General features: G+C 59.1%; 2 protein-coding genes across 2 annotated transcripts; both read left to right on the top strand.

The window, feature by feature from the left end:
• Positions 1 to 402: 402 nt before the first annotated feature.
• Positions 403 to 4,726, top strand: LCN15 (lipocalin 15). Its single transcript, XM_056132683.1, has 6 exons — positions 403 to 504; positions 698 to 837; positions 912 to 982; positions 1,128 to 1,238; positions 1,613 to 1,714; positions 4,638 to 4,726. Exons 1-6 carry the CDS (start codon positions 403 to 405, stop codon positions 4,724 to 4,726), a joined length of 615 nt encoding a protein of 204 aa, XP_055988658.1.
• LOC130040685 (epididymal-specific lipocalin-5-like) lies at positions 4,723 to 6,437 on the top strand. The gene is made up of 7 exons (XM_056132682.1): positions 4,723 to 4,800; positions 4,875 to 5,014; positions 5,187 to 5,263; positions 5,574 to 5,672; positions 5,758 to 5,859; positions 6,192 to 6,217; positions 6,417 to 6,437. Exons 1-7 carry the CDS (start codon positions 4,723 to 4,725, stop codon positions 6,435 to 6,437), a joined length of 543 nt encoding a protein of 180 aa, XP_055988657.1.
• Positions 6,438 to 17,237: the final 10,800 nt, after the last annotated feature.

The raw sequence follows: 17,237 nt of genomic DNA, 5'->3' as shown, positions 1-17,237 counted from the left end.
TGCGTGAAGGCAGGGCCTGGAGGAGTCAGGTGTCTGTCCCCACCTAGATAAACACCCGCAGTATGGCCAGGGTTAAGGATGAGAAGAAGTGAGGATTCTGGGTCCGTCCCAAGGACCCTGGTTCCTGGATCAAGGTACAAAGGACCTGGGGCTTCGGGCAGACCCCCACAGTCTGTCTGGAGGTGCCGTATTGACTCCCCGGAAGGAGTCAGGTGAGCTCTGGGCATCCTGGAGCCGTTCAGGAAATGACCCTTAGGCTGGTGGGGACACTCCAGTTATTGTGCCAAACAATGAACAAAGGGGGCCCCAGTTTCCTCGGGCCTTCCGTCCCCCTCCCGCCCGTTGCAGGGGAGCTGGGCTATAAAGCAGGGATGGGGCGCGTGGCCTGAGCACAGCCTGGGGATGGCGTGCTTCCTGGGGGGTCCGCTCCTGCTGCTGCTGGTGCTGTGGGCCTCTGCTGCTCAGCTTGAGGTCCTACTGCAGCCCGATTTTGATGCCCAAAAGGTACCGGAGGCTTCTTCGGTGCTGGCAGGGGAGAGGTTGCTGTGACTGTGTCTCCCAGAGGCCCTGGTGGGGGCCTGGGCATGAGGGAGCAGGGCTCAGGCTCAGGCTCCTGCGACTTGGCTAGTGCCCAGGGCCCTAGCGCGGGCATCTGCCTTGCACGAAGCCACCCGGGTTCGGTGACCGACCCCTGCAGTTCTCAGGCCTCTGGTTTGTGGTCTCCATGGCCTCCGACTGCAAGGTCTTCCTGGGCAAGAAGGACCACCTGCTGATGTCCACCAGGGCTGTGACTGCGGTGGCAGATGGTGACCTCCGCGTGCACATGGAGTTTCCGGGGTGAGAGGGGTGGGGTTGGGGCAGTGCCAGGGGGCCCGGCTGGGCCTGGAGTGAGTTCCCTGAGCTCTCCACAGACCTGAAGGCTGTCGCCAGAAGGATGCAGACTTCCTGAGGGTGGGCTCTCAAGGGCACTTCAGAGTTCCAGGTACCTCCGGATCCCTGAGCCCTGGGAGCGCCTCACTGCAATGCCCTAGCCCCGCCCCCTCCCACCCCTCCATCCTGGCCCTGCTGCCCACAGCCCTGAGGCAGGATGGGTTGGGGTCACCCTTCCAAGGTCCCTGCCTCCGCAGCCCTCGGCTACCTGGATGTTCGTGTCGTGGAAACGGACTACAGCTCCTTCGCAGTGCTCTACATCTACAAGGAGCTGGAGGGGGCACTCAGCACCATGGTGCAGCTCTACAGTGAGCCCCTGCACCCCACTCCTGCTCTGCCCTCACCCTAGGCCCAGGGGGCACCAACCAGGTGGGACCGGCCTCTCTGTGGTCCTGGGCTGACGCAGGGGCCCGGGCCACGCCTGACACCCTGCATTGGCGGAGACCGGAACCTGTTTGAATGTCCCAGGGTCGGCAGCATGGGCCAGGGACTCCCCAAGGCCGAGAGGCGGGGTGGGGGATCCCAGGGGACCAGGCTCCCTTCCCCCGCCGCGGGGGTGCCCCTGTACGGGTTTTGGGGCCTCTGTTGCTCAGCTGGGCAGGTGCTCCTGCAGGCAGCCCCAGGGAGCTCCCGCAACCACCTCCCTGAGCGCTGCCTGACAGGGGCCCCCACCCTACCCCAGGCCGGAGCCAGGACCCAAGCTCACAGGCTGTGACAGCCTTCAGGGACTTCTACCCGACCGTAGGGCTCCCGGACGACATGTCGGTCATGCTGCCCAAATCAGGTAACCCTCCCGCCCCGGCCTAAGCCCCGCCCAGACATGCCCACCATCGAACAGACACGCCCACCGCCAACTGGCCACGCCTACCCGCCAAAGCCCCGCCCAGACACACCACCCGCCAACTGCCACGCCCACCCTCGAACCAGACACGCCCACTCTCCGAAGTCCCGCTCAGACACACCACCCACCAATTAGACACGCCCACTCGGCCAAAGACACGCCCAGGCACGCCCACTTCGTGCGGCCGCTGCCCGGCGCGTCTCCTTCCCCTGCCCTGGACGCGGATGGGCAGTCCCGCGGGCCAGTCGCTCAGACCGTTCCTGCGCAGGTGCCTGCCCCGCGGAGGCCCCAGCACCCGCCGAGACCGTTCCGGAGAGCCGCCCCGGCCCCACCCAGGTGGGCACGGGCTGTGCGCGCCCGCCGCCTGCTCTCGCCTCCCACTCCTCGCTGTCCCCGCTGCCCTTGGCTCTGTCCCGGCGGCCGCCAGATCCAGGCGCCTTAAAGCCTAGGAAACGCGACCCCTCCCGGCAGCGCCAGGTCCAAATCCGCGTGCGCCCCCGGGCTCCTGGCTCAGCGTCTGCCTCGCCCCGCCACTCCCTTCTGGTTCCTGTCCTTCATCTTCCTGTGTCTGTCCGGGTCGCCCTCCGCCTAGTCAGGGTCAGCAGGCCACGGCAGTGTCCACACCCGAGACGTTCTGCCCGCAGGCGCCGGGTTCCCAGGTAATGGGAAGCTCCAGAGAGACGCAGTGGGCGGGTCACTGCCCAGCCCAGCCCCTCTGACTCTCTGAGATGCCAGTTCAGCGGCCCAGTTGGACACTCCCTCCGTAACTGTCCTCAGGACGGGTCCTAGGAGCACCTGACACCTCCCTCACCTGCGACACCAAAAAACTTACCCCACCCCACCCCGCAAGGCCACCACTCTGAGTGTGGAGATCTCCATTAAACTAGGTGACAGGTGACCTAGTGGCCAGTAGCCTTTCCTGGCTGGGATAGGTGTTTGGGCTCTTGGGAGCTATTCCAGCCAGGATCCCTCTGGTTTGGCTTCCACAGTGCTGTCCCCAGCTATCCTTGGCTGTCCCCAGCTGTCTGCCTCTGTCCCCGCCTGTCTCTGTCCCTGGCTGTCTGTCTCTGTCCCCGGCTGTCCATCTCTGTCCCCGGCTGTCTGTCTCTGTCCCTGGCTGTCCTTGGCTGTCTCTGTCCCTGGCTGTCCGTCTCTCTCCCCAGCTGTCTCTGTCCCCGGCTGTCCGTCTCTGTCCCTGGCTGTCCTTGGCTGTCTCTGTCCCTGGCTGTCCCTGCTGTTCCTGCTGGTGCGTGGGTGTGTAAGTGTGGGTAGGAGGAGTCACAAGGCCCTTCCTGTCTCAGGCGGACCAGGGACCTGCTGGCCTTGTCACCCTGAACCCTCAAGACCTACGGCCCTCCCCAGGCCCCTGAGCTTGTGGCGAACTGGCCCCATCACCTTCTATGCAATAAATGGATCTGCAGACTCCAGGCTCCTCACATCTTGCCAGCAACAGACCCTTGGCAAGGGCACATGGGCCTATGTTGGCCCCACATTTTGGGAAACTGAGGCAGGGCGGGCGCTGGGCTCCTGACTGAGGGAGGAGGAGACTCTAGCCTGGGTTGGCACCTGTGGGGGCTGCATTCAATGGACCCCTGCCCTCTGGGATCGCTGTGGGGGTGGTGGGACAGCTGCGAGGTGCCCTCCAACGTGCAGTCTGGCCTTGGGCCTCTCTGACGCCTCCTGACGGACCCTAAATAGTTGTGCCCTCACATGCTTCATAGGCAGGAAACAGGCTCAGCGGCAAAGGCCAGCCCCTGGGCTCCACACGGGCCCTTGATGAGGTGTGGGGGGCCTGGCCTCCCAGCTTCTGCCCCACCCAGTGGGGGCCAGCAGGGGTCCCTCTTGTTCCCTTTGGTGCTCTCTGCCCCAGGCTGTGTGGCTTCCTTATCACAGATGGGGAAACTGAGGTGGAGTGCTGGCTGAGTCAGGCAGGTCCAGAGCCAGGCCCCACTTCACCTGGCCTGGTCCTTGTGCCCCCTGGAATGCTCTGGGCCCCAAGAGGGGTGCTGGAGCCCCCCATCTTGTGGCAGCACCTCCCACCGGGCCTTGGTCCCCTCTACCTCCCCCCACGGGCTCGAGTGGCCTCAGGACGACCCAGAAGCCTTAGAATGTGCCCAACGTGCCCAGACAGCGCCTTGTCCAGGTGAAGGCCGATGCCCACTTGGTGCTGGCAGCAGTGCCCATGCTGTGCCAAGCCAGGAAGGAGGGGCATGGGGCATGACTCCAGGCCGAACCTGCCTCTGAGTCTCGAGGCCGGCCCCATGGGCTTGGAGGCACTTGGGGGGACCGTACAGGCCCCCCGTCAGAACCAGGCTGCTGATGCGGAGCTGGCCTGGGCCTGTGGGCCCTCCCCTCGGCCCACTCTGCAGGGAGCCCAGCCCGATCTGCAGCCCTCAAAGGGCAGGGGCTGGAGGCCTGTGGGCATCTGGGGGCTAGGGCTCCCAGAAGGGTCAGCCCAGCCTCAGGGCGGGTCCAGAGGCACTGGGGGAACATTGCCTGTCCAGCTGGGTCCCAGGGGGACAAACAGCGCCCAGGCCCAGCCATGCGGGGGGCTCCAAGGCCTAGGAGACTGGCCGGACCATCAGATCCCTCCCTGCAGCCTGGCCCTGCCAGCGTGGGCCCCGAGTCCAGGGAGGTCCCTGCCCGGCAGGCTGTGGTAAGGATGCTGGCCCCCATGGATCCCGCCTCATCCCTGGCAGGAGCTGTCTGCCCGCGACTTCACTGGCTGCCCCAGGGACCCTGGGCAGCACCAGGGCTCAGGCCCCCATTCACTTCCCCAGGCCAGGGTTCTGCGCAGGGCTCGGGGGCAGTTCTTCGTTCTGCCCCACTGCCCATGTCCTGTGCTGAGACGGCCACCCACGCGCAGGTGGATGCATTGGAGCAGAGAAGGAGCAGTCTGGCCTGGTGATCTGGGTAGAAGGCTCCCGGCTGTGCGTAGTGCCCGCACAAGCATGAGGGTCCTGGTGCTGGCCGTGCTGCTGGCCACAGGCCTGCTGCCGGCGGAGCTGCAGGAGCTGGACCTGGTGCAGGTACTGGCTCCCCTCCCCTTCCAGCTGCCCCTGCCCCTGCAAGAAGGCAGTGACGAGCGCCGGCCTCCCCCCAGCTCTCAGGAGTCTGGTATGAGGTGGCCTTAGCTGTCCAGCCCGCGAAGCATGGGGCACCCCAGAGGCCCAGGAGGGTCGGTGTGGTGAAGATGGAGCTGCTGGGCTCACACTTCAGCCTGGTGTCCGCCTATGACAACAAGTCAGTAGGGGCCGTGGGAGCCCGAGGGGGTTGTCCCTATCCCTGTCCCAGGCGGCCTCTGCTGCCAGCCAGCGGGCTGTGAGGGCGGGACCCCACTCTGAGCGGGTCTGCGAGGTCTGGGCACAGGGGGCCGGGGAACTGGAGGGGCCTGACTAGAGACTCCCGCCCGCAGCCTGCAGCACTGCGTGAAGGAGGTGACGCACGCGAGGCAAAGCGGACCCCGACAGTTCCAGCTGCAGGGGAAGGCGGGTAAGGTGCCCATGGCCAGGCCTGGGCTCTGCCACCCGGGTGGCCACCTCCCCTGTGGTTCCTCATACCAGGGGCCCTGTGGAGGGGGACCTGCCTCAGGGGCTGCTCCTGGCCGCCCGGCCAGGGTGCTCATGGCACTATCCCATCTGGGCCCATCTCAAGTGCCCGTCGCAATATGGAGGGGCACAGGAGAGGTGGTCCAGCCACTGGACATGTGCCCACACGTGTCCTGTGACGGGCGTGTGTGTGGTCTGTGCGTGTGCACGTGTGTGTCTGTGGGCAGATGGGGAGCCTAAGTGCTTGTCTGCAGGCAGCAAAGAGGTGCAGATCCTGAGCACTGACTACACGAGTTTCGCCATCCTGGAGGTGACCGAGCAGAAGGGGACGAACAAGGTCCTGAAGCTTTACAGTAAGGCTGGTGGGTGGCATGGGGCGCCCTGCCTTGGGGCCGGAAGAGACTGGGGACCCCCACTCGGCAGTGCCCTGCCTCACAGGTCGGGTCCTGGAACCCTCCGAGGAGGCACTGCAGAGCTTTTACCAGAATGTGGAGCAGAGTGGGCTGGCCAGCACTGACGTGTCCCTGCTGCTCAGAGACAGTGAGTGTCCTGGGGCCTGCTTACCCCCTTCCGGGATCACTGTGTGGGATTCACTGAATGGGGATTCACGACCCCTCCTGGGGTCCCCACTCACGGCCCCTCTGGGAGTCCCCATTCACTGCCCCTCCTGGGGGGTCCCCATTCACAGGCCCTCTGGGGGTCCCCGTGTGCAGCCTCTCCTCTGGGGGTCCCCATTCATGGCCCCTCCTGTGGTCCCCAGTCACAGGCCCTCTGGGGGTCCCCATGTTCACAGCCCTCCAGAATGGGGGGCCACAGACCCATCTCACCCTTGCCCATGCTGTACCCGCCTCACCTCTTTCTTTTGTCCCCAGTGACTTGTGTGCAGTTAATGGGGCCGGTGAGTTCCCAGACCCTCAGGGGCTGTCCTTGCACCCCTCCACGCCAGGGGAGAGAGCTGGGTCAGGAGGGGGTGTCTCTGCAGCCATGTAGCCCACCCACACCCAGAAGGCAGATCCTCGGGCCTCCCCCTATCCCCAGGGTGGTCCTCCTGTTGGTGTGGGCGCCAGGCTCTGGTCCTCGCACTATCCGGTCTACAGGGAAGTGTGCGGAGCTTCTGAGGGGCGGAGTGCACCCTGAGGGAGCTGGGACCCCACTTGGTGACTCAGAGAGGGAGAGAGATCCTGGTGTGTGTGTGTGTGTGTGTAGAGACTGACAGATCCGTGTGAGACTGACCCCAGGATGTGGGGGTCTCTGTGCGGGACAGGGGGGTCTCACGTTCCTTCCAGCAGACCTGGGCCCTATGGAGCCCTGGAGCCCCTCATAGGTCCTGGCAGGGTGACAGCGCGTCCCAGGCAGCCCCTGAGTGGCCTCTTCTATGCGCAGGAAATCATCTAGGGGCCCGGCCCAGCCAGGAGCCCAGTGACCTGCCCCCTTCCTGCTCCCGCTTCCCTCCTTGTCCTGCTCACCCTCCTCCCCTCTGCGGTCTCCCAGACCCCTGCCCCTGCCCAGTAAACCCCACTACGAACTCACTGCCTGTGTGTGTTTCTTGGGGGTTGAGCGGGACAGGTGGGGTGCTGGGTGTGTTTTCCTGCAATTCCCGAAAGGGAATGTGTGTTCAAGCAGAGCATGGACTTCTCAGAGGGTGGGAAGCTCAGGGGAGCACTGGTTCAAGAGCAAAGTCCTAGTGACTTTTAGGGTGAGCCTTTACACAATCCTCCCGATGTCATTTTCTGGTGTCTGGCACACAGAGAAGTTAACCTGGGCTTGTCACAGAGAAGCCTGCCCAGCTGATGGCCCCCCCGCCACCCGCTGACAGTCTATACCCTCCCCCCTAGCTGGAGGTCTCATTCCCACCCCCCAGTACCCCACGGTGGTCTCACACCCTCCCCCAACCCTGGTGACTCAGATGTCTCCCCCCTGACCCGGGTGGTCTCCCCCCTCCCCCCTGACCCGGGTGGTGCCCCCCCCACCCTGCTGGTGGTCTAAACCCTCCTCACACCTGTGGAGGCTCTACGGCTCCTCCTTCCTGAGGTGCACTTCCTAAGGAATGATCTTTAAGCCTTTGGCTACTTCAGGGCTGAACAATTTCTTCTTGATTTTGATCATTTCCCAGAAGCTCATTGCCAGGCCCAGTCGGTCTGCGACACTGTTGGTGGGAGACCCGTGGATGCCCAGGGCTGTGTTGGGGGGCTGGAGCAGGCGGGGGCCCTTCCCTGCAGAAGCTCAGACCAGAGGACACCACTTCACCCCCAGCCCTCTCACACCGCCCACTACTGTCCACGGCTGCTGCCCGACGGCGTGAGAGGACGCTGGTTCTGGGGTTGGGCCCGCTGCGGGCTCCCCACCCGTCCTGGGCAGCCCTCAGTGCTCAGGTCTCCTGACAGGGTCTGCCTGGGAAGGGGCTTCCTGCAGGAATTCTGGGACCCAGGAGGGCTTCTGTGGCCATGTCTGCAGAGACACGAGCGGCAGATTTGGAGGCAGACCCCAGGGCTGTTACCTGGTGGGGTGAACCTCAGGACCAGGGGCTGGCCGGGGCAAGAGGGGCAGGGCAGTGAGGGGCTGCAGCCTGAGTGCCCCAGGCTTTGGTCAGCATGGGCTGGCCTGGGGGCAGGCGTCAGCCTCGGGGCTTGGCACAGGTACCCCATGGGCCCCGGGACGTCCTTGGGGTGTGAGTGCAGGTGGTCAGGGGCCTCGTGACCATGGCCAAGTCCAGAGCTGCCTGCCCGTCTTCGCCGAGACTGTGGGTGCCTCAGGGTGGGTCCTGCTTCTACCATGCTGTGTACAGGGAGTACCACCACACAGTGACCACAAGACATCGTATGGTAAGCCTCTTGTGTCCTGTCCAGCCTGGGGCAGCCAGTCTCTGCTGGGGCACAGGCCCAGGGCGACCGGCATCTCCACTGGACCATGGGTCCAGGGCTGGTCTGCACCCCCATCCCGCCCCCTTCGGTGCTGGAGTGGCAGGGACCCCCTCCTGCTCTGCACTAGGGATCACTCCTGACAGGGCCCAGGAGACCTTGGTGGGCCACATGCAAGGCAGGTGCCTCCCTCTGCCTGAGCTCCGGGTCTGGTTTTCTCGTTTGCTTGCTGTCTGGGGGACACACCCCGCGCAGGTGGGGGTTCTTCCCAGCTCCCAGAACCAGGGTGGTCTCTGGCTCCAGAGTGAAGCAGACGCTCCGGCCCTCTGAGCTGGCCCCTGCCTGGGACTGTTCTTCCGTCCACACTCAGGGCTTTCTTCTGGCGGGGCTCAGAGGGCACCACGGACGGAAACTGTGCACAGGACACATGCCCAGCTATATGGGCACAGGCCTTGCAAGTGTAAGCCCTGGATTTGATTCTGACACTCATGGTCCCCAGAGCACTGCTGAGTGTGGCTGCAAACCCTCAATAGAGTATTTCTAGCCCTGCAGTTGGTAGAGTATTCGCAGGGGGGTTTTGGGTGGGGGTAGGGGAGACCTTTAGGTCCCACTCAGCCATGCTCAGGGATAACTTCCAGTGAAGCTTGGGGAACCATCTGTGGATTGAACCTGGGACAGCCGCGTGCACCGCATGCAAAGCAAGCCCCTGCCTGTTGTACGATCACACCAGCCTCACCTTGCTTCTTTATTTCTGCAGTGCCAGAGCGTGAGCCCAGGGCCTGGCAGGAAAGCACTCTAGTTTCCAGTCTCCCGAAAATTTCACTCTGGGCTATGAGCAGTGTCTGGTTCAGTTCTTTTTTTTTTTTTTTTTTTGCTTTTTGGGTCACGCCCGGCAATGCACAGGGGTTACCCCTGGCGGTGCTCAGGGGACGATATGGGATGCTGGGAATCGAACCCGGGTTGGCCACATGCAAGGCAAACGCCCTACCCACTGTGCTATTGCTCCAGCCCCTGGTTCAGTTCTTGACGGGAAGCTGCACCCCCCATGCTCCCCCTGCAAGCTCCACATACCCCCCATACACTCTTCCCCACTCTCTCTCTTGCTCCCCCCACTCCCTCATCTCTCCCCCACACTGCCCCTACACCTTCCTGAGACCACAGGAGTGTGACCTTCCCCCACTCCCCCTCCTACAAGGAGCCCCTCTGGCCACAAAGAGCCGGTAGGGAGACAGGCAGGAGGGTTGGGTAGGGCCAGTTTCCAGCACAGTTGGTGGGTCCCGGAACCCTTGAATGAAGCTGCACCCTCCCGCACCTGGGCTCTGATGCCAGGTTAGAAGCTGTTCTCTGCTGGTTGTGGGGACAGAGCAGACAGGCCGAACCAAGCGTCACCCAGCTGAGGGAGGCTTCCCAGACAAGGGTCCAGAGAGTTCCCTGGAGGTGGTGACACTTGAGCTAAGAGATGAGGGACCAAGGGTGATGCAGCAGGATCCCCTTCTGAGCGTGCCCCTGAGGTGGAGGGACGGGAGGGTGGGGTACCCCTAGAACATGAGGACAGAGGCGATGCCTTGCAGAAGCAGTGAAGCAGTGGGGCATGGCAGCCAGCATGGGACGAAGGGAGTGCCCTATTCCAGGAATGAAAGCTCAGCGCTCCACTCCCCACCATGCCTGAGCCTCTGCGGGGCCTCGGCTCAGAGAGGCCTGTGGGGGCGGGGAGGGGGGGGCTGCATCCAGCACAATTCTCCTGTTTCTTCATTTTACTCGTCTGTTCCTGTCTGCACTGGGTGAGGTTCGGGACCTCCCACCAAAGCGCCATTCACCGCGGTTCAGGGACGCTTTCGGCCTGCCCTGCCCGCGTAAGCTCGAGTCACCACATAACTGAGCTCATTTGGCTAGAAAGGGCCTTCCCCCAGCCTGGCTCCACGCATAGCGCTAGGGATGCCCGTTCTGCAAGGAAGGTGCAGTTCGAGAGCGCCTGAAGGCACCTGTCACACAGCAGCTGGAAGACCTCCAGGAGCTGAGCGCCCCTGCAGGCCCACAGGTACCGGGAGGGCAGGAAAGTTTGCTGCTCCGAGTGGCCTGGCACCCAGGACAGACACCCCCCCCCAAGCTTGGAGCAGGCCTCTCCGAGAAGAAAACAATGACACTAGGGTCAGATGCTGGGAGCATGGCCCGGACAGGAAGGTGCGGGACACCTCCCGCAAGGTGCAGATGACCCACACCTGGCTAATAAACTGCCAGCTGGGCCACTCCTCCTCCACCCCACCAACTGCCTCTGTCCAGCTGTCTGGGATGGAGCCTGTCCGGAGCCTGTCCTCATCTTCTCTTCCCCCATCGCTCCCCCCTCCTCCTCCTGTCCCCGCTGCCTCTCTCTGACGTCTGCCACGATCCCCTCCCCCACCATCTCCTGTCCCCTCTGCTTCTTCCGGTACCGGCTTCGTCCTGCACCTTTCCCTCTCCCCATCATTACTTATCCCCTCTGCTTCTTTCTGTGCAGTGTTTTGAGCCTTGCCCCTCTCTCCTGTCCCCTCCTGTCCCTGTCTTGAGCCCCCACTCCCTTCCTCCATCAGGTCTGACCTTCTCTAGCCTCTCTTCTTCGTCCTCTGACCCAGCCCTCCGGACACCCCAGTTCTTGGATGCAGTCTCTGAGCGCCCTGTGACCCATCTTGTCACTTCCTCTCCGTCCTTTCTCTCCCGGGATTGGCTCCTTATTCCCCAGTCCCGCCCCCTCTCCCGATAACTTCCTGTGTCATCACCGGTCTTCCCACCCCGGACCTTCTTCCGGCCCCGAGCCCCACCCCCACGCCTAGTCTCTCTGGCTCTCTCCCCCAGCATTCCCTCTGCTCTCGTGTCTCGAGCCTCCTCCCGCGCCTTTCCATCACTTCCTCTTCCCTCCTACTCCTCTCTGGACTGCCCCAGTCTTGAATCTTTTCTTCTCACTGCCACGCCCACTCCCCCCAATCACTTCCTGTGTCAAGTTTTCCTGGCCTGAGCCCATGCCGCCTTAGTTTGGCCCCGCCCACCCCTCTGCGATTGGTTCCTTGTCCTCCGTCCCCGCCCCCTCCATCATTTCCTCTTCTTCCCTGGACTGGCTGCCTGTCCCAGTCCCTGGCCCCTTTTCCCTCCTGTGTTCGGGGCCTTCACCTGGGGTGGTCACCTGCTGGTCTCAGCACGTGGTCACGGAGGCTGTGTTCACCCCAGTCCTCTCTGGTCCTTATCAGGGTGTGAAGGGGAGGGGGGCGTCCACACGCCCGCTGCCCGCCGGGTCCAGTCGGGACAGGGAGGCCGGCCGCGGGTTTCCACCTGCGCCGAGTCCTGTCCGCGTGTCCGGAGGGAGAGGCGGGGCCCGAGGCCGCGCGGCCCGCCCTGCCCCCGCGGGGGTCTCCGGGGCGGGTGTCCGCGACCGGCGTCCACTCCCTGTGCGCCCGGGCTCCGGGGGCCGCGCAGTGCCGGGCCGGTCCCTCCCGGGCACTCTGCGGCCCCGTCGTCCTGGCCGGGTCCGAGTGAGTCCACGAGCTCTGGGTCCCCCTGACCCGGGCCCGGGCTCACCGCGGGCCAGTCCCACCCTGGGCGGCGGGGCGACAGGGCAGCTGCAGGACACGCCCGGGAGGAGGAAGGTGCCGGGGGTGCCCCCAGGTGACACCTCGGGGCAGGGGCGCCAGGGAGGAAGGCCCCCGCGGGCCTGGGGCGGAGCAGAGCTGGGCGACCACTGCGGGGGTCCGGGGAGGGACACGGGCTGGCGCTTCTGTGGCCCGGGTGGGGGGAAGGGGGTGGGCTTTCTCCACGGCCTGACCCTCAGTGTACATCTTCGCTTCCGAGGTGAGGTGAGCCGGTCAGAGGGCGCAAAGGCGACGGCCTGGGAGGGCTCTCGCTCACCTTCGCCCTCGCCCTCGCCCCTCTCTCGCTTTTCTCTCTCCCTCGCGGTCTCTTCTATTTTGCCTCTTGCTCTCACGCTCGTTCTCTTTTTTTTTTTTTGCTTTTTGGGTCACACCCGGCGATGCACAGGGGTTACTACTGGCTCTGCACTCAGGAGTTACTCCTGGCGGTGCTCAGGGGACCATATGGAATGCTGGGAATCGAACCCCGGGCTGCTGGCCGCATGCAAGGCAAACGCCCTACCCGCTGTGCTATCTCTCCAGCACCATCAGGTTCGTTCTTTTTTTTTTTTTTTTTGCTTTTTGGGTCACACCCAGCGATGCACAGGGGTTACTTCTGGCTCATGCAAGGCAAACGTCCTACCCGCTGTGCTATTGCTCCAGCCCCGATGCTCGTTCTTTTTAAAAAATTAATTTTTATTAAAAACCACCGAGATTTACAATTTTGTCCGTGACACAGTTCTAAGCATTTAGCGTTGCAACACCACCAGTGTGGGTTTCCTTCCACCAGTATTCCATTTCCCTCCCAATCCCACCCTGCCCCTGTAGCAACATCATTGTATCACTGTATCACTGTCACCCCTGTGTCATTTTGCTCCAGTGGGTGCCAGTAACATCTCTGTTCCTCCTAGTCCTGAGATTTTAGCAGCCTCTCTTTACTCGTCTTTCTCAGCGATTGGAGGTTCTTTCAGGGTCAGGGGAATGAGACCTGTTGTTGTTACTGGTTTTGGCATATCGAATTCGCCATGGGGAGCTTGCCAGTTTCTGCCCGTGCGGGCGGGATAGTCTCGGTAGCTTGCTGGGCTCTCTGAGAGGCATATATTTCTATATTTCTATCTATGATTTGTTGCCTACTGTCTGAACACCATCAAATATGGTGTAATTATGGAAAATGTGTAGGAAGTGCTTTATAATTTGCAGCTTCTTGGTCCTGAAAGGGGCAATTAACAACTTTTTTTTTTTTGCTTTTTGGGTCACACCCAGCAATGCACAGGGGTCACTCCTGGCTTTGCACTCAGGAATTACTCCTGGCAGCGCTCAGAGGACCATATGGGATGCTGGGAATTGAACCTAGGTTGGCTGTGTGCAAGGCAAACGCCTTACCCATTGTATCATTGCTCCAGGCCCTCAACATAACAATATAAAGTAAATGACAAATAGAATGATCAGAAACTAAATCAGAAGGTGTTGCATATTAACTCCAGGTGTCTCAGGCTTCACCAGTGAATTGCCCTTTTTCCTCTCCCCACCCCCCTGGAGAAAATTACAGTGCTCTTACAAGCACCCCTCATGCCCCGGTTCACCTTTAACCTTTCCCTTGTGCTTCACCTCTCATTGTTACTGTTAGGACACGGATCGTGATCTCCCTTTAACGACAAAGAGACTCCAGAGACTGCAAACAGCAAGCAAAGTTTATTGTAAGACTGGCTAGCCAGGGTCAAGCCGCCTACACAGACACGCAGGTCAGTTAGGTGAGGCAAGACCCCGAACTTCTTCAAAGGGGATCTTATATAGGCCTTCACTGGCCATTACAGCAAAGCCCGCGCATTTCATAGCCAGTAGATTTGTAACAACATATGCTTTCTTAACCAATCCAATTAAGGGTACATCACTTCTTAGCCTATAGATTCAAAGATCAGCATTTACGTACACAGGCATTGTGGCTAGTGGGCATCTGGTAACTCGGAAATTTGGTTATCACCTGGCTCCCTTTGATTCGGTGGAAGCGATAAGGGAAAAAGTTCCTAATAGAGGTAACAGATCAGGAAGGGCCAACAAATGGTTTCCGAATTTACATCCCGGCAGGGAAGAGTCAACAAATGGTTTCAGAATTTATATCCCAATAAAGAAGGGCTGGAGCGATAGCACAGTGGTAGGGCGTTTGCCTTGCACCCAGTCAACATGGCTGACCGGAGTTCGATTCCAAACACAGTAACAACAAAATCTCCAATGGAGTTACTGGGCCCGCTCGAGCAAATCGACGAACAACGGGAGGGCCTTTACCTTTACCTTTACCTTAAGGAAGGGCTTCACAGCTAAGGCTCTACTAGGGAGGGGGCAGGAAAGGGAGAGTTACTAGTTAGTAGAGTTTTAACTCTGGAATCTCCCTCGGGGTCCATAGGGACCTTACAGTTACATCCTCCAAGTCAGTCAGTTATTTATAAGCCAAAACTTTTGGTGATTCTGGACTTTATATTTGAAGTGAATTACTTGCTTTTCTATTTCCCCTAGCCTTTTTACATAGAGCACTGTTCTTTGGTTAAACACAGAAAGACCATTAATGCTGTGCTCCTAATATTTGGGAGTTGATTGACTCTGAAATATGTCTACTCCTGGGCATCCGTCATAATTTCTTGACTCAGGCTTCGGTTGCTGTAGTTCCTAACACCCCAAAAGGGAGGTGGGTCTGGGATGCACCTGGGGAAAGTAGCGGAGCCACCCCAGCATCAAAATGGGACAATCCAGAAAGCATGATATCACCGGCTTACTGCAAGCTGTTAGAACTTAAGGACAAGCTCAAATGGCCTGAGAACTTGGTCTGGGATTTATGGTAAAAGCCTTGCTTGCCCTCGGAGCCCAGAGAACTGAGTTCTGGAATCTCTTACTGTCTTTATCCAAATAACTGCACATTTTAATAAGAAGTAAACTTAATTGTTTAATATGTATAATTAAAGGGAAAGAGAAAAGCAATATAGATGTCCCTGGGAAACAGAACATCTCCTTGAGTTAATCCCCCCAAGAGAATTGCCTCCACTGAAACGCTTTACCTCAGTAAAAGATCAATCAAACCTGCTTGCAGTCCCACACCTCAGACCCACTCAGATGTTCTATAAGTGTGCTAGCAGCTCTGCAGAAATTGGGCCATTTTACATCTATCTGTGAGTTCCCAGTCCCTTTGTTCCTCTCCTGGGGAAGCCTGGGGAGGCGGCTCTCAGCCACTGAATGCATTGTGCACCCACATTTTTTTGGCTTTTTGGGTCACACCCAGTGGTGCTCAGGGGTTACTCCTGGCTCTGCACTCAGGAATTACTCCTGGTGGTGCTCAGGGGACCATATGGGATGCTGGGGATCGAACCCAGGTCAGGTGCATGCAAGGCAAATGCCCTCCCTGCTGTGCTATTACTCTGGCCCCTGTGCACCCACATTTGAACACACAAGTAAGAGCCAATTTGTGATTACTATATGATTTTGATCTTTGTAAGAAGCTTTAAAGCCATTTAATACAATTTAACAAAATGCTTATTCTTATTTACATATGTAAGTCTTCAACTCTGGAATCTAAAGTATACTACATTAAATTTTATTGTTTACTTGGATCTCATCAATAAATCATGTCTCACCTGTCATTAATAAAACTTTTAAAGCAATTTTATATTAATATATTTTGGAACTTACATGGAATAGGTAGAGCCTACATATGTAGATTTCTTCCTACACTTTATATAAACTCTGTGGGATTATAAAGTTGTTCATGATGAGTTGTTCCAGGCATTCAGTATTCTAACACCCATTCCACCACTGTTATACCTTCCCTCCACCATTGTCTCCAGTTATCCCACCTGCCCCTTAAACCTGCCCCATAGCAGACCCTCAATAATTTATTTTCAGTTGCTTATTAATAATTTTGCTAACAATCAAAGTTTCCTGAGAAGAAAATTAGTGTAAATTGTTGTATAAATAGTTTTTTTTTTCTTTTTTGGGTCACACTCAGTGATACACAAGGGTTATTCCTAGCTTTGCACTCAGGAATTACTCCTAGTGGTGCTCAGGGGACCATGTGGGATGCTGGGAATCAAACCCTGGTCGGCCACATACAAGGTAAATGCCCTACCCGCTGTCTTATTGTTCCAGCCCCCTTATAGTTCTTAAAGGCTAAATATTTAGTATTTGGCACTTTACTGAAAATCACTGTTATCACTGTCATCCCGTTCATCATCTATTACTTGAGTGGGCACCAGTAGCGTTTCCATTCATCCCAGCCCTGAGATTTTAGCATCGTAAACTTTATACTCTCTCCGTGGATGCGGCATGCCAGCTGGATGTCCTTGGGCATGATGGTGATGCGCTTGGCGGGGAATGCACAGAGATTGGTGTCCTCGAAGAGCCCCACCAGGTAGGCCTTGCACGCCTCCTGCAGCGCCATGACGGCTGAGCTCTGGGAGCGCAGGTTGGTCTTGAAGTCCAACGTGATCTCTTGTCACACCAGCCACTGGAACGGCAACTGGCGGGTCTTGTGTAGCGCCACGTTGTCAGGCCGGTGGTGGTGCGGCTTCTTCATGCTGCCCCAGGCTGGTGCACTCTCATGGGCCGCCTCGGTGGCCAGCTGCCTGCAGGGCGCCTTCCTGCCCGTTGACCTGCTTAGTACGAGCCCTCTCTTTCTTCCCAGCTCAGCTGGAGACTCCTACAGGGGTAGGGAAATGAGACCCATTCTAGCTACTGTTGTTGGCATATTTGGTATGTCTGTCTTGGGTGGCTTGCCAGGCTCGGCTGTGCGGGCTGGATAACTTTGGTAGCTTGCTGGGCTCTCCAGGGGTAGGGGGGGGAAGTTGGAGGCTTTGGGGGCGATCTCTAATCGTCCCTGCAGGTGTTTCCAGTCTACCGAATGTAAGCTTTTGCTGACTGGCTTGCTGTAACAATTTGTACACTGACAAAACGCACCTGCCTGCATCTCCGGGCACTGCCTGGGGCATCTGCGCCTCAGGTTGATCTCCTTGAGGTGGATGGAGTGCGCCCGGAGGTTGTCGAGCAGCTGGTAGAGCAAGACCCTGTTGCATCTATCCCAACAACTCTGCCCAGGAGCGCAGCTATGGGGAAAATGCTGCATCTCACCATGGGGACATTAAGTCCTTCTGAGAGATTATTAAGATGTTGTTACAAGTTAAGCCTTATTTTAATTAAATATTTTATTTATTTATTTTTTTTGCTTTTTTTTGGTCACACCCAGCGATGCACAGGCGTTACTCCTTACTCTGAACTCAGGAATTAGTCCTGGTGGTGCTTGGGGGACCATATGGGATGCTGGGAATCGAACTCGGGCCGGCCACGTGCAAGGCAAATGTCCTACCTGCTGTGCTAGCACTCCAGACCCTTAATTAATTAATTAATTTATTTTGCTTTTTGGGTCACACCTGGCGATGCTCAGGGGTTACTCCTGGCTCATGCACTCAGGAATTGCTCCTGGCGGTGC

Source organism: Sorex fumeus, unplaced genomic scaffold (genome assembly GCF_029834395.1).
Source record: "Sorex fumeus unplaced genomic scaffold, SorFum_2.1 ptg000095l, whole genome shotgun sequence".
NCBI classification, from domain to species: domain Eukaryota; kingdom Metazoa; phylum Chordata; class Mammalia; order Eulipotyphla; family Soricidae; genus Sorex; species Sorex fumeus.
The sequence above is the reverse complement of the archived record's forward strand: the minus strand, read 5'-3'. Positions and strand labels throughout refer to the sequence as shown.